The sequence below is a fragment of the Aedes aegypti genome, chromosome 2 (genome assembly GCF_002204515.2).
Source record: "Aedes aegypti strain LVP_AGWG chromosome 2, AaegL5.0 Primary Assembly, whole genome shotgun sequence".
In the NCBI taxonomy this organism is placed as follows: Eukaryota; Metazoa; Arthropoda; class Insecta; order Diptera; family Culicidae; genus Aedes; species Aedes aegypti.
This window is the reverse complement of record NC_035108.1, coordinates 125972903-125988097: the sequence shown is the minus strand read 5'-3', so window position 1 is coordinate 125988097 and position 15195 is coordinate 125972903. Positions and strand designations below refer to the sequence as shown.

General features: G+C 43.0%; 1 protein-coding gene across 7 annotated transcripts in view; it reads left to right on the top strand.

The window, feature by feature from the left end:
• The window catches only part of LOC5564816 (rho-related BTB domain-containing protein 1), a 154700-nt gene extending 142618 nt beyond the window's left edge, over nt 1-12082 (top strand). For 5 of the 7 annotated variants that reach the window (XM_021842242.1, XM_021842241.1, XM_021842240.1 and 2 more), the window contains 2 exons: nt 303-504; nt 10308-12082. In XM_021842242.1, coding sequence (XP_021697934.1) covers nt 303-481 — 179 coding nt within the window. In that variant the 3' untranslated portion in view covers nt 482-504; nt 10308-12082. The remainder of the gene's footprint in view (nt 1-302; nt 505-10307) is intronic. The other 2 variants (XM_021842245.1, XM_021842243.1) reach the window with 1 other exon arrangement.
• The last annotated feature ends 3113 nt before the right edge of the window (nt 12083-15195 follow it).

Below are 15195 nucleotides of genomic sequence, written 5' to 3'. Positions count from 1 at the left end.
ACAAACGTTTCATGCTTTCTATTGTTTTAGCGATAGCTTATACTTTCTTAGAGTTAGTCTTATCTGCACCGTGCTAGTTGAGTTAATTATTTTACTTTTTGCATCCCATAATTTCTTCCTTCCTCTTATGTTTTACTTAAATCATGCGTATTCCACCGCACTTTTCCACACTCCAACCACTCCCATCGGTTTCACGAAAATTTCCTTCACCACCACATCACAACTTCATCACCACATCCCTCGGTCCGTCTTGAATCCCCGAAACCCCCGCCACGCAATACCACCTTCTGGCAAACAAAAAGTATTTTTCTGGCTACTAGGGAAATCCAAGCGATCGGCCGTGGCAGCCAAATCGACCCTGCAGACGGCAATCACCGCCAGTTCGGAGCACCAGTCGGACATGGTCAGTACCAGTCTGTTCCAGTCGAACGCCAACTCGGTGAACCAGCTCGATCCGGAACACGACGGAGCGGATCTCTGACATTTGGCCGACGGGCCGTGGAGGTAAGTGAGAGCTCTATTGGCTGTTTCATGACGTGTGACTTTATAAACTTTCAATAAATCGAATGAACGCTTTAGCATTTTTGGAATCAAACGAAAATTTCTCCGGAAATTCCTTTAGGGATTTCTATATTAATGTCTCCAGGGATTTATCCAGGAGTTTCTCCTGGCATTCCTCCAGGAATGCCTCTGAAAATTATTCTGGGAATAACTACGAGGATTCCTCCAGGAATTCCTACACCAAATCTCTTGGAGATTCCTTCAGGATCTCATCCGGATATTTCTTCAGGAATTCATCCGGAGATTTCTCCAATAATTCCACCTCAAGGAATTCCTCACGAGATTCTTTCATAACTTCCTCCTGAGGTTCCAACATGAACTGCTCCGGGGATTTCCCCATGAATTTCTCCAGAGATTTCTCCTTGAATTACTTCGAGAATCGCTCTTGAAATTTCTCCCGAGATTCCTTCAAGAATTTCCTCCAGGAATGTTTTCCTGAAATTCTTCGGGATGCCACTAAGAATCCCTCTAGGTATTCTTTTGCGGGGTTTCTCCAGAAATGCATACGGGGATTCCTTCAGAAATGCCTTCGGGGGTTCGTCCAGGATTTCCTCCGGAGGGTTTCTCCAAGGATTGTTCTATGAGCTTCTCCGGGGATTTTTCCAGATATGTCTCCTGGCATTCGTCCAGGAATTTATCCGCGGATTTCTCCCGTAATGCTACCGGAGATTCCTCCAGGAATTTTTCTAAGGATTCCCCAAACAATCCCTCCGGAGATTTCTTCACTACCTCTGGGGATTTCTCCAGGACTTCCTTCGGAGATTGCGAAATCTTTCTAGGTATTTTTCAAGGAATTTCTTTGAGGATACCAGGATTAATACAGTTATGTTTCCGGGGATTCGTCCGAGCATTTCTTCAAGGAATTCCTCCTGAGTTTGTTCCAGGAATTTCTTCATGGATTGATCTAAGATTTCCTCCGAAGTTTTCTCTAGAAATTCGTATCAAATTATATAGTTATAGTTATAGAATATAGTTTGGAAATCCTTGGAAGTATATCCGTAGATACTCCTCCGAGCATTCTTCCAGGAGCTTCTCAGGGGATTTATCAGGTATGTCTCTGGGGTTCCTTTGAGAATTTCTCCAGGAGTTCGTCATGGCTTTCCTCCACGATTTTTTTATGGATTGCTCCAGGATTTTCTTCATGAATTGTTCCAGGTATCTTTTCATGAATTGCTCCAGAGATTTCTCCAAGAATTCTTCCGAGGAATTCATCTGAGGATTTCTTCAAAATTCCTGCAGGGGGATTCCTTCAAAATTCCTCTTTTGGGGATTTATCTAGGAATACCTTTGAAGATTTCTTCATCAATTCCTCTGGAGATTCCTTCAGGAACTCCTCTTGAAACTTTTCCTGGGGGATTCCTCCAGCAATTTCTCCGGAGCTACCTCCTACATGGTATTCTTCCAGCAATTTCTCCTGGACTTTATCCAGGAACTCCTCCAAGAATTCCTCTGTGGATTTCTCCTATACTTCCTACGAGGATTCCTCCAGTAATTTCTTAAAAAACTCCGAGGATTTCTCCTGATATTCTTCCAAAGATTTTTCCAGAAATTCCTCAGGGGAATTCTCCAGGAACCGCTCCGGCGATCACTTTGGGGATTCCTCTAGACATTTTTCTGAAATTCCCTCGGAAATTTCATCGGGAATTCTTCGCGGATTCCTTCGATCTTCGGAGATTCCTCCAGGAGTTGTTTCAGGTATTTCTCCAGGAATTCTTTCAGGGATTTCATCAGGAATTTCTCCAGAACTTCCTTTCGGGATTCTTCCAGGAGTTCTATAAGGGATTCTTACCAAAACATATTCAGGGATTCTTCCAGTAATATCTTTAGGGATTCCTCCAGAAATTCCTCCGAGGATAAAAATTAAAATAAATCTTTTCGGGAATTCCACTTGAAATCCATCTTGAATTTTCTCGTAAATTTCTTCGCAGATTCCTTCAGGAATTCCTTCTGAGATTTCTCTAGGAATTCTTCATGGAATTTCTCCAGGATCCTTCTCCAAATTGCTTCATGGATTACTCCAAGCATTCTTCCAGGATTTTTTTAAGGGATTCTTCCGAGAACTCCTTCAGGGATTCCTCCAGAAATTCCTCCGAGGATAACTTTAGGAATTCCTCCAGACATTCACCAGGAAGTCCTCCAGAGATTTTTCCAAGAACTTCCTCGGAAATTCCTTCAGAAACTTCTCCGATGATTTATACGGGGATTCGTCCAGGGATTCCTTCGTGGATTCGTCCATGGATTCCTCCGGAGATTCATCTAGTAATTCTTTTGAAAATTCCTCCGAAGATTTTTCCTGGAATTCCTCCGGAGATTCCTCCAGGAATTCAGATTCCTCCAAGAATTCCTCCAGGGATTCCTTCGGGAGTCCAGGGATTCCTCCGGGGATTCCTTCGGGAGTCCAGGGATTCCTCCGTAATTTCGTCCTCCGGAGATTCCTGTAAAAATTCCTCGGGAGATTCCTCCGGAGATTCCACCAGAAATTCGTAGGGAGATTTCTCCAGGAATTCTTCGGGAGATTCCTCCAGGTATTCCTCCAGAGATTCCTTCAGGAATTCCTTCAGAAATTTTTCCGGAGATTCCTCTAGAAATTCCTCGGAAGATTCTTCCAGAAATTCCTCCAGAGATTCCTTCAGGAATTTCTCCGGGGATTCCTTTAGGAATTTCTCCGGGATTCCTCCGGAGTTTCCTCCAGAAATTCCAGGGATTTCTCCAGGGACTTTTCCGGGGATTCCTCCAGGAATTCCTTCCAAAAATTGCTCAGGGGATTCCTCCAGGAATTGCTCCGGGGATTCCTCCAGGAATCGCTCCGGGGATTCCTCCAGGAATTCCTCCTGGATTTCTCCAGGTATTCCTCTGGGGATTCCTCCGGGTATTCTTCTGGGGATTTATTAACATAGTAGCAATCGCCCTAACCCTAGGTGTTACTATCATAGCAACCGCCCTCTGTTATTTTTCCTAACAAGCTATTCCATCCCAATACTCCAACCAGTTAAGACGTGTTATCAATAAAGCTAGTTTGTTCGTTACGTTACGTGTTCGTGTCTTCACTACAAACGAGCCAAGACCCTCAATAGGTTATGGGCACCACGCAAAAGGATCTCGCTCATGGAATCCCGCAATTTCGCGGAAATATTGGAGGATACGAGAATTGGAGCTACCGTGTCAGGCTTTTCCTGGAAGCGGCCGGAGTCTCGGAGGTGCTAACGGAAGATGTGCCGGAACAAGCAGCCGAGAGGACGAAGTTCGTTGAAAAGGATCGTAAGGGAAAAGCGCTGTTGGTTAGCTGCCTGGCGGACGACTGTCTGGAGGTAGTTCGCGAAAAGACGACAACTAAGCTGATGTGGGAAAGTTTGGAGGTAACATACGCTAAGAAGTCCGTTGCCAGCCAGACTCTCATCCGAAAGCAACTGGCGCGCCTCCGTATGAAGAACGGAATCGACATGAGAAGCCATTTTCTGGAGTTCGATGGATTGGTAAGAAAGTTGAAGACGGCCGGCGCGACTTTGGTGGAGGCAGATCTGGTGTCGCAGCTTTTCTTAACGTTACCTGATACCTACGACCCACTTGTAACGGCTTTGGAGAACGTGGCTGAGAAAGAGTTAACGCTGGATTTCGTCAAGCAACGGTTATTAGCAGAAGAATCGAAACGGACTGATCGCCAGGAAGAATTCGAAGAGGTGAAACCGGCAGCGTTTACTGGCCATGGACACAAGCAAAAGAAACAGCAAAAGTTCAACGGAAAGTGCCACGGATGCGGTAGGCGGGGTCATTACAAGAAAGATTGCCGTCTACAAAGCAAAAGTGAAGCAAATTCAGTTGTGAAGAATGCGGTGAGTTTCATGGCGGATGTGGACCCATGTAGACGCAAGAGAGCCGGAAGGATCGTTTTCAAATTAGATTCCGGATGCAGTGATCACTTGGTAAGCGAAAGCGCCGTATTTGCAAACCTGCGCAAGTTGGACGATCCGGTAGAAATTAAAGTTGCAAAGGAAGGCCAAGCAATGATAGCCAAGACGGTCGGAGAAATCAACGCTGTTAGTAACCGAGGAGTGCCGTTTAACGTCAAGAATGTTCTACTCGTGCCAGACTTAAGGGAGAACTTAATGTCAGTCAAGAAAATGACGAAAGCTGGTATCGATGTGCTGTTCTCCGGAGATACGGCAGTTTTGAAGAAGAACGGAAGTGTGCTGGCAACTGGATACCTAAAGGGCAACTTGTTCGAGATAGAGCTGTTTCTACAGGATCGTTGTGCAAATATGTGTGACGTCGATACCGGAAAACTGTGGCATCGCAGATTAGGCCATATCAGCCAACAAGGACTTGAAACGATGGCCCGAAATGGTGAATTAAAAGGAATGAGGAAAGCACCCAAGATCGGCATCTGCGAAGCATGTATCCAAGGTAAGCAATGTAGGGAACCTTTTAATGGAACCAGAATCCGAGCAACTCGCCCCCTTGAGAGAATCCATTCGGATGTGTGTGGGCCTATCGACCCTGCAGCATGGGACGGGTCCCGATATTTTGTTAGCTTCATTGATGACTACAGCCACTTTGGAATGATCTATCCGATAAAAAGAAAATCCGAAGTTTTTGTGAAGTTCAAAGAATATGAAGCAGCAGTGACAGCGATGATTGGCAAGCCGATTTCGCGGATGACGTTGGATCAAGGACGGGAGTATTTTTCAACTGATCAGAAAAACTACTACAAGCAGAAAGGTATCCAAGTAGAACCCACGGTGGCGTACACGCCACAACAAAATGGTGTTGCGGAGCGGTTCAACTCGTAGAGAGAATCCGTTCAGTCCTCATCGATTCACTGGTACCGAAAAACTTATGGTCCGAAGCAGCCCTGGCGTGCGTCTATCTTCTGAATCGAAGCCCTACGTCAGCCTTGCCAAGTGGTGTATCTCCGGCGGAGCTGTGGTTCAACTCCAAACCAAATTTGGATAAATTACGGATCTTCGGATGCAAAAGTTTTGCATGGATACCGGCGCAGAATAGGAAGAAGCTGGATCCGAAAAGCCGCGAAATGGTGATGATTGGTTATGCCCCTAATGGCTACCGGCTATGGGACAAGAAATCGAGGAAGATAATCATTGCGAGGGACGTTAAGTTTGATGAGAGTTCGTTTCCATACGCTGACTTTGAGAACATGAAGCCTGAAATAGATGTGCCATTGCTAGTTCGGTTCCCTTTCGAGCAAGAGAGGGAAGGTGAAGTTGAAGTCGAGGCGGAAAGCGAAGCCCAGAACGAAGACGTTGCTGTCCCTGATAATCATGAGCAAGTCGATGCTCGTGAAAGTGAACCGGAAGAAGAGTTCAGCGACGCGCTCCCTCTGCAAACAGAACGACCGATACAAGAGTCGAGGCACAGCGGACGGGAGCGCAGGTTACCCGGTAAGTTGTTAGATTACTTAACTGGGTATAGAGCAACTTCTGCCAGTTTACTTCTACCAGATGCCCCCGAGACATTCGCTGAAATCAATGGCCGCCCCGATCGAAAAGTCTGGCTGAAAGCGGTGGAAGACGAGCTTCGTTCGATGGATGAGAATCACGTGTGGTACTTCACGAGCTGTCCGGCAGGTGTTAAACCGTTGAAGTCAAAATGGATTTTCCGAGTGAAGGAGGACGTAAACGGTCAGCCAGTACGATGTAAAGCCCGACTGGTTGTTAAAGGTTTTCTTCAGAAACAAGGACTGGACTATGACGAAATATTTGCGCCCGTTGCGAAGTTAACCACAATTCGGATCATACTGTCAGCCGGCATCCAACAAGGTTTTCATTTCCATCAAATGGACGTGAAAACGGCTTTCCTGCATGGAGAATTGAAGGAAACGATTTTCATGGAAATTCCAGATGGCGTCGATGCACCACCAAACACTGTATGTCGATTAGTCAAGTCATTATACGGGTTGAAACAATCCCCGCGTTGTTGGAACGAGAAGTTCAACCAGAAGCTGTTGGAACAAGGATTCAAACGATCAATGCATGACTATTGTTTATATACAAGAATTCTACCTGGAGATGAGATCTACATCGTGCTTTACGTAGATGACCTGCTGATCGCTGGTAGGAAGAAATCGTCAATCTTGAAACTCAAGAAGCAGTTGATGTCTGTTTTTGCCATGTCAGATTGTGGAGAAGCTAACCATTTCTTGGGAATCAAGCTGGAATATAACGAGGATCGCACCAGAATACGTTTATCGCAAGTGTCAAATATTGAAAAGATGTTGAATCGTTTCCAAATGTCGGATTGTAATCCAGTTAAAACACCACTTGAAAAAGGACTTTTGCTGCACGAAGATGGAGAATCTACAAATGAACCGTATCGTGAACTGCTGGGTACCATAATGTATATAATGCTGTGTACCAGACCAGACCTGTGTTTTCCCGTTAGTTATCTGGGGCGTTTTCAACAGAAACCTTCATCATCTCACTGGAAATGTTTGAAAAGAGTGGTACGCTACCTGAAGGGAAGGAAGTCAAGGCATTTGGAGTTTAAGCGAAACAATAATGCGGAAATTTTGATCGGTTATGCAGACGCTGACTGGGCATCGGATACTTTGGACAGGAAGTCGGTGAGCGGCTATGTGTTTAAGGTGTTTGGAAATCTGGTGTCTTGGTCAAGCAAGAAGCAGACTACAGTTGCTACTTCGTCCAGCGAAGCTGAATATGTAGCTTTAAGTTCCGCAGCGTCAGAAGGAATATGGATAGCAGGGGTACTTGAAGATCTACAACTGAAGCAAAAGGACGAAGCCTTCGTTATTTACGAAGATAATCAAGGATGTATCGGAATGGCCCGGAACTTTGAATCGAAACGATCGAAACACATCGACATAAAGCACCATTTCTTGCGTGATCATATTGCGAATGGACGTCTGAAGATTGAACATGTTGCAACTCAGCATCAGCTAGCAGATATGTTCACGAAGCCAATGGACCAGAAACGACTAGATGAGCTATGTTGCCAAATAGGAATGGCCGATTGAGAGGGGGTATTAACATAGTAGCAATCGCCCTAACCCTAGGTGTTACTATCATAGCAACCGCCCTCTGTTATTTTTCCTAACAAGCTATTCCATCCCAATACTCCAACCAGTTAAGACGTGTTATCAATAAAGCTAGTTTGTTCGTTACGTTACGTGTTCGTGTCTTCACTACAAACGAGCCAAGACCCTCAATAGGATTCCTCTAGGAATTCGTCCGTAGATTCTTCCAGGAATTCCTCCGGAGATTCCCCCAGGAAATCCAACGGATATTCCTCCGAATATCTTCCCAGGAATTCCTCCGGAGATTTCTCCAATGATTCCTCTTGAGATTCATCCAGGATTTCCTCTGGAAATTCCTCTAGGATTTCCTCTGGAAATTCCTCTAGGATTTCCTCCGGAGATTACTCCAGGAATCCTTCCGGAGATTCCTCCAAAGATTTCTTCGGAGATTCCTCCAGGAGTTCTTTCGGAGATTCCTCTAGGAAAATTTCCGGAGATTTCCCCAGGAAATCCTCCAGCGATTTCTCCAGAAATTCCTTCTGAGATTCTTCCAGGAAGACCTCCAGAGATTCTTCCAGGAATTTCTTCGAAGATTACTCCGGCGATTCCTTTAGGAATTTCTCCGGAGATTTCTCTAGGAATTCGCCTGAGATTTCTCCAAAGATTCCTCTTAAAATTCTTCCGGAAATTTCCTTAGGAATTCCTCCGGAGATTCCCCCAGGAATTCCTCCACCGATTCCTCCACCTCCCGCAGTGGTGGAAAGTAGCGAATAGTTCTGCTGAACTGGAACAAAAACAAAACCAAACGCTCCCGAGCGGCAGAGTGCTGGTTTACTCGCATCTGTCGTGCTCCCGAGTAACCGAAGATAAAAGTGATTCGCGAACGAGTTCAGAGCTGCTCAGAGTCATATTGTGCTTTTAGAAAAAGCTGCTTCCCCTCCGAGATTATGGTTTCCAAGGGTTTTTGACTACAAACTAGTTGTTACTGTCGATTTGATGGTTATACAATTAATTTGTCTGTCAAAACCATAATTAATCACACTTTGCTCGGTTACTCGCGAGTAAAAGATCCCGAGTTTGTTGCTACTTCTTACAACATGTTCTCCAGAGCAGACGGGTGCGGACTTACTCACACCTAGCCAGTTCGCGAGTCGGTGATGTTTGTTACGCGTTGGTGTACACTCGTGAGCTGCTTCATGATGCGAACTTTTCCACCACTGACCTCCAAAAATTCCTTCTGATATTCTTCAAGGAAGACCTCCGGAGATTCCTTCAGATATTCCTCCAGAGATTCCTCCAGGAATCCTTCCGAAGATTCCTCCAAGAATCCTTTAAGAGATTTCTCCAGGAATTTGTCGGAAGATTCCATTCCTCCAGGAATTCCATCGGGGATTTCTCCAGGAATTCCTTCGAATATTCCTCTAGGATTTCTTTTCCGAAATATTCTACGAACCCTCTACAGAGACTCCTACAGGATTTTTCCGGAGACTCCTCCACGAACCCCTCCGGAGATACCTCCAGGAGTTCCTCCGAAGATTCTTTTAGGATTGCTTTTGGGGGCTCTGATAGCCGTAGCGGTAAACCCGCAGATATTCAACATGACCAAGCTGAAGGTCGTGAGATCGACTCCCACCAGTCGAGGAACTACTTCGGGGATTGCTCCAGGAACTACTCCGGAGATTCATCCAATTTTTATTCCAGAGATTACTCCAAGAATGCCTCTGCTATTATTTCAGGAATCTCTCCGAAGACTTCTTCAAAAATTCCTTAGGAGATTCCTCCAGAAATTTTTTCATCGAATCCTCCAGGAATTTCTGCGGGGATTCCTCCAGGAGCTCCTCCGGAGATTCCTCCAGGATCTTCTCCTGGGATTCCTTTAGGAACTCCTCCGGTGATTTCTCCAGGAACTTCTCCGGGGATTTCTCTAGGAAAATCCTTCAGCTATTCCTCCCGAAATTTTTCCGGGGATTCCTCCAGAAACTATTCCGGGGATTTCTCCAAGAATTTCTCTGGAATGTTTTTCAGGAATCCTTCCGAAGACTTATCTAGAAATTCCTCCGGGGATTCCTCCAGAAATTTTCCCTGGGATACCTCCAAAAATTTCTCCGGGGAGAGCTCCTCCGGGGATTTCTCCAGGTACTACTCCGGGGATTCCTCCAGGAACTCCTCTGGGGATTCCTCCAGGAAACTCCTTCAGGTGTTCCTTCAGAAACTTTTCCGGGGATTCCTTCAGGAACTTCTCTGGGAATTTATCCAGGAACTCCAATAGGGAATCCCCCAATAAACCTTTCTACTATTTCTTCGGAAATTTCTCAGGGGATTTCTCAAGAAATTCCATCATAATCTCCTCCGGGATTTCTTAAGAACTCCTCCTGGGACTCCTCCATAAATTCCTCTAAGAACTCCTCCAGAAATTCCTGTAAGGAATTCAACGGGGATTCCTCCAGGAATTCCTCCGGTAATTTCTCCGGAAAGTTCGTCGGGAGTTCCCCCAACAATTCCTTCTAGGATATCTCATGAATTTCCTATAGAATTTCTTCAGGAATTCTTACAAAAATATCACCAGAGATTCCATCAGGAATTTATCCATGAATTGTTTCGGTGATTCGTCCTGGAATTCTTGCGGGGATTCCTACAGTAATTTCTCTGGCGATTCTTCCTTGAATAGAATATTTTGATAATTGTAGAAAGTTTCGAAACCTTCGTTTTTCCAATAGTTTATAAAGAACCTTACTAACAATTTTGTTACTTCTTCCAGATCGCTCCGCTTCATTGTGATTCTGCCAGTGTTGATCTGCTTCATCTGCACCATCCTGAGCATACTGATAATATTCCAAATCTACACCTAATATTTGCTGCAACGGTAGTCACCGCTAGACGATGGCTATTGATGTGACGATCAGAATGGAAGAGCGGGTCAGAACTACGAACTCCAATCCGTCGAAACAAAAACACTCAGCTCTCGCAAAAAGCATTAGCTTTTGCTCTATTTTACCCCTTCGTCAATCAATAGCACACCGTTTGAGTGGAGATTACTCGTTGAATCCAAAACGATACCAACAAGCAAATCTTTCCCAAATACCAGCCAGAATACTACTGATGATAGCAGATCTTCGATTAGCTAGTAAGTGGCACGCATGTGAAGCAGACATTTGCCAGGCTTTTTGTATGGGCGTGTGTGAACGAAGCGATTAGTAAGCTAAACATTTCCAGACTATGTGTTAGTGGAATGCTGTTCTTTTACGTGTAAGCGAGGGCGAAATGGACAAAACGCGAAATTTGTCTCCAGGGTCTCTACTTTTAACAATGATAAAGTAACATAGATTGATGCAAAGAAAACACACTCACACTCACAATTACACTATGTACGTCTAGAGCATGATATAAACTAAAAATCTAAACATGTAGGTTATATAAATAGCTGTAAAACTTTGATAAGAAAGTCCAAAACAAGAAAAAACACGCTAGCCCTTTTGAACAAAAGTATTTTACTCTCAGATTTTAATGTTCCATTATTTTCCTCATACCTTTTGGGCGAAGGAAGAGAAGACAAGACAGCTGTTAGAGAAGACACCCGATGGTGCTGGAAGTTTTTGTAATACTTTCTTCAAAGATGAGATTATACTGTGCAACCATTCTTGTTTTGCCTTTGATTCGAAAGGAAATCCATTCAATGTTAAGTCTGCTAGCATTTATCCTAGAGCCGGCGTTTAAGTTTTGCTCTAAATCTATTACTAAACTGTAGGTTTGAATGTTTTAATACACTAAAACCGTTATGCATAAGATCATATGAATAGTCTTTATTCACCACTACTACAAATTCGTTATTTTTTACTGGAAATTTGTTCCGTTAAGCTAATCGAGTACCTATTCATAAAACGATATATTTACGTAACACTGCAACTGACAGAAAATATATTATTTTCTCATATATGAAACTGCTCGTTCCATATTTTGTAAGGCTTGTGAGCAAGAGGTTGGACATGAATTGAATAAAAAGAAAACACAGAAAAGAGGTTTGCGTTTTACAAACCTAAATAGGGTTTGTAAATTTGTTTCCCTAAATTTTCTAAATAATTATAAACCAATTGAAGCTTACTCTTATACGCTAATCACTCTGTGCTGATAGATTTTAGTGGATGGTATCGAAACTCCTCTGATTTTATAATATTTCCCTCTTGATAACATACTGTGTCGACGTTTGATCAATTCAGAAAAAATAAAACATTTTCAGTAAAAAAAAAAAGAAAACAAACTCAAGCCTAACAAGACCTTAAAAGATAACGAAACTATCACTGCGCTATTTTCAAGATTTATTCTAGTGGTAATCGTAACAGAAAAAAAAGTACAGTAGTGCACTACGTGAAGCGGTCGAAGAACATGTTGGAAGGTATCAAAACAACGCTGATGTGTATGCAGAACAAACAGATGAAGTAGAGGTCATAAATCGTAAATAGCTTAGCTACTCTTTTACGCCAGAAACTAAGATTATTAAAAACGAAACAAATAGTGGCATTTGGACACATTGAGGAATGGCAGTTGTTGGTTATTGCTTTGGAAAGAAAAATCCTGTGACTCGGAATCTTACGGCAGTGTATTTGCGATCGCAATCCATTATTCAATGGTTATAACGGTGAGGCCTTGCCTACATTTGAAAAACTTGTAACTAGCGTAATTCCAAAATAGTAGTTTATGCAACAAGTTGCAGAATGATGATTATTACAGAACGAGTTGCACATTTATCTAATGAGGCTTGCCGAATTGGATAATTACGACCGACGAGTGCTGTGAAAATAGAGTTCTGCAACGAATTGCGTAAAACTTTTTTTTTTTTAATTTCGTAACAAAATAATTGGCGGTATCAGAAATCAAATCAAGATGCTTCTGTAAATAGTTCATTTTGCAACTTTTGCGTAATGGTTATTACAGAACTGAAATCAAATGCGTAATGACTCTTACGATACTGCATAACTCAGTGTAGGAAAGCAGGCCGTTTCATGACAAACTGGCCTGATAAAACTATTACGAAAAAACCTGTATTCAGCCTAATTTTAAATACAAAAATTAACAACATAACGGCCTACTTTTCCAACGAATAAAAAGCACTGAAATGTGCTACTTTTCAGCGCTATTTCATAACGATGTTGAAAAGTAATATTTTCTAGGTTTGTTTTGAGAGTTGACAAATAAATCGAATTGCTCTAGATTTCCCAATGACTTGGTCAACTAGCTTCTGATTCTGCATCCCTTGGACGTTCCGAATTCGACTCAGGTGAGGAATTCTGGGTGAAAATAGGATCGATGCTCTTTGAAATAATCCAATTAGAACGACAATTTTCGTAATTGCAAAAACTGATCCAGGAATCTCTTCGGGTTTTCATCAAAAAATCCCATCGGAAATGGATTTGTCTAGGATTCCTTCTGAGAATTTCTCCAGGGATTTCTTCAGAATTTCCGTCATAGTATCTATCACAAATTCTTCCAGCAATTTCTCCAGAGATTCCTCTAGCAATTCCGGCAGGGATATTTTAAGAAATTCTCCAGCAGTTCCTCCAAGAGTCCCGCCGAGGAATTCTTCAGGGGATTATTCTAGGAATTCTTCCAAAAAATCCTCTAACAATTCCCCCAGGAGCTCCTCTAGAGATTTCTCCGGGAGTTTCTCCAGAGATTCCTCCAGGAATAGTTTGCCGAACCGAACCAGAACCAGAAAAGCGGGAAAAATACGGGAATTTTAATCCGTCGGCAAAAAGACGGGAAAACCGGGAACTTTAGATGGGCACCAGGAAAACCATTTTGAACGAACATTTTTTAAGCTCTACAAACCATATTGTAGGAGCCTTTCCTAGCCGAGTGGTCAGAGTCCGCGGCTACAAAGCAAAGCCACGCTGAAGGTGTCTGGATTCGATTCCCGGTAGGCCCAGGATTTTTTCGTAAAGGAAATTTCCTTGACTTCCCTGGGCATAGAGTATAATGTGGTATAATCGTATCTGCCACACGATATACGAATGCGAAAAAGGCAACTTTGGCAGAGAAAGCTTGTGAGGTGCCCTCTGGCTTGATTGTTGTGGCGAGTATCCATTGCTCTCGGGGATTGAGCCTCTGATGGTGCTCATGGCCCGCCAATCAATACAGAAGTTTTGATCATAAATAACCTGTTAAATCACCACACAACAACATTAACAACAGAACAACTTCAACGGATCAATCGTTGTCACGAGTCGATTGGTCGCACCGCATGCCTCATGGATGCTCCGCTGGGCGCAAGCTGCTTAACTTTTATCTAATTAATAGTTATCAATTCCACCCGATATCACCCATCTATTCTCACACCAATATCCAGCCATAGAACTATCCGTGCCATAAAATCAATGTACCGGTATCAGGAACCCTAAGACAGGTGCGCTCATTCTCTGATAAGAGATTAACACGCATCTCTCCATATCACGAAGGCAGATCTGAGTTGAGTACCACTACATCTTACACGCACAGAAAGCAACACGCTAAGCCTGCTCAAGGCAGCGCATGTGTTAAAACTACACAGAATGAGGCAACCAATGCAGGACTGGCTGGCTTAGTGAAAATTCTGTGTAAGTCGCACTCATGCTATGTGTAACCGATGTGTTGGCCATTGGCTGTGCGCGGATCGATGGAAATGGAACTGTCAGTCATCTCCCACACGGCAGCAAACAGTTAGCCGTTGGTAAGATGGGGAGTTTTCTGGGATTTTTTCCAGCGAAAAGGCTGACGATGGTCGCAAAAGCGGAAGTTTTTTCCCCATTTGCTTCCGCTTCGGCTATTCGAATGAAAAAATCTCTGAAAACTTTAAAATTCGAATGTATTTTCAATATTTTCAGAAGCAAAAACAAAAATGGAAGCGTATTCCACATTCCAAGCGTTCCTCCTCTGTGCGCATTTCACTCATTCGGTTTGTTTACCATCGTTTGCACAAAACTGTGTGCAGCCCCCTTTGCACAGAATCTGTGCTGCATGAAGAGAGGCCGATTTTGTGTACTCGGCACTCATTTTTGAGCTGAACGAAAGCTCCAGTCTTCTATTGAATGATTTGCAATTTACTTGGCTTCAAATCTTCATAGTCCTCATTTTGAATGAATATAGAAGAATATGATGCGTCCACCAGCAAACGAAGAAGAATCATCCATTTCTGAAATGATTTTCAGTTTACATCCGTATGACAGTTAGTTGGTAGTTGAGTTAAAATAACACATATGAATAACATGCAAGTATTGACAGATTTTATTATCTGCCATGTCCCAAACATAAAATCATTCAATTATCGTCTAAAGTGTCATTTGGAAAGCGAATGATTCATAGTTCCAAATCTCTCCTGATAATCTTCCCTTAGTATAAATATGGCGGCAACGGCGTGGTTAGTTCTCCCAAGGAATACCCAAGGAACAATTGGAAGCTTTTAAAATACTTATACATTTAATAGAAGCTTAACAATGGCAACAATAGCTTAATATTTTTTAAGTTGAATCATTAATTCAATAAAATTTATTTCCGCTTATTAAAAAACTGTTATTCCACTTGAAGTTTGTGGTTTAAGTAAGAGCTTAATAAACCTCCGAAAATACAAAAATAGTTGCTCTTGTTCTACTAAACAAAATAAGTTTAACAATTAGCTG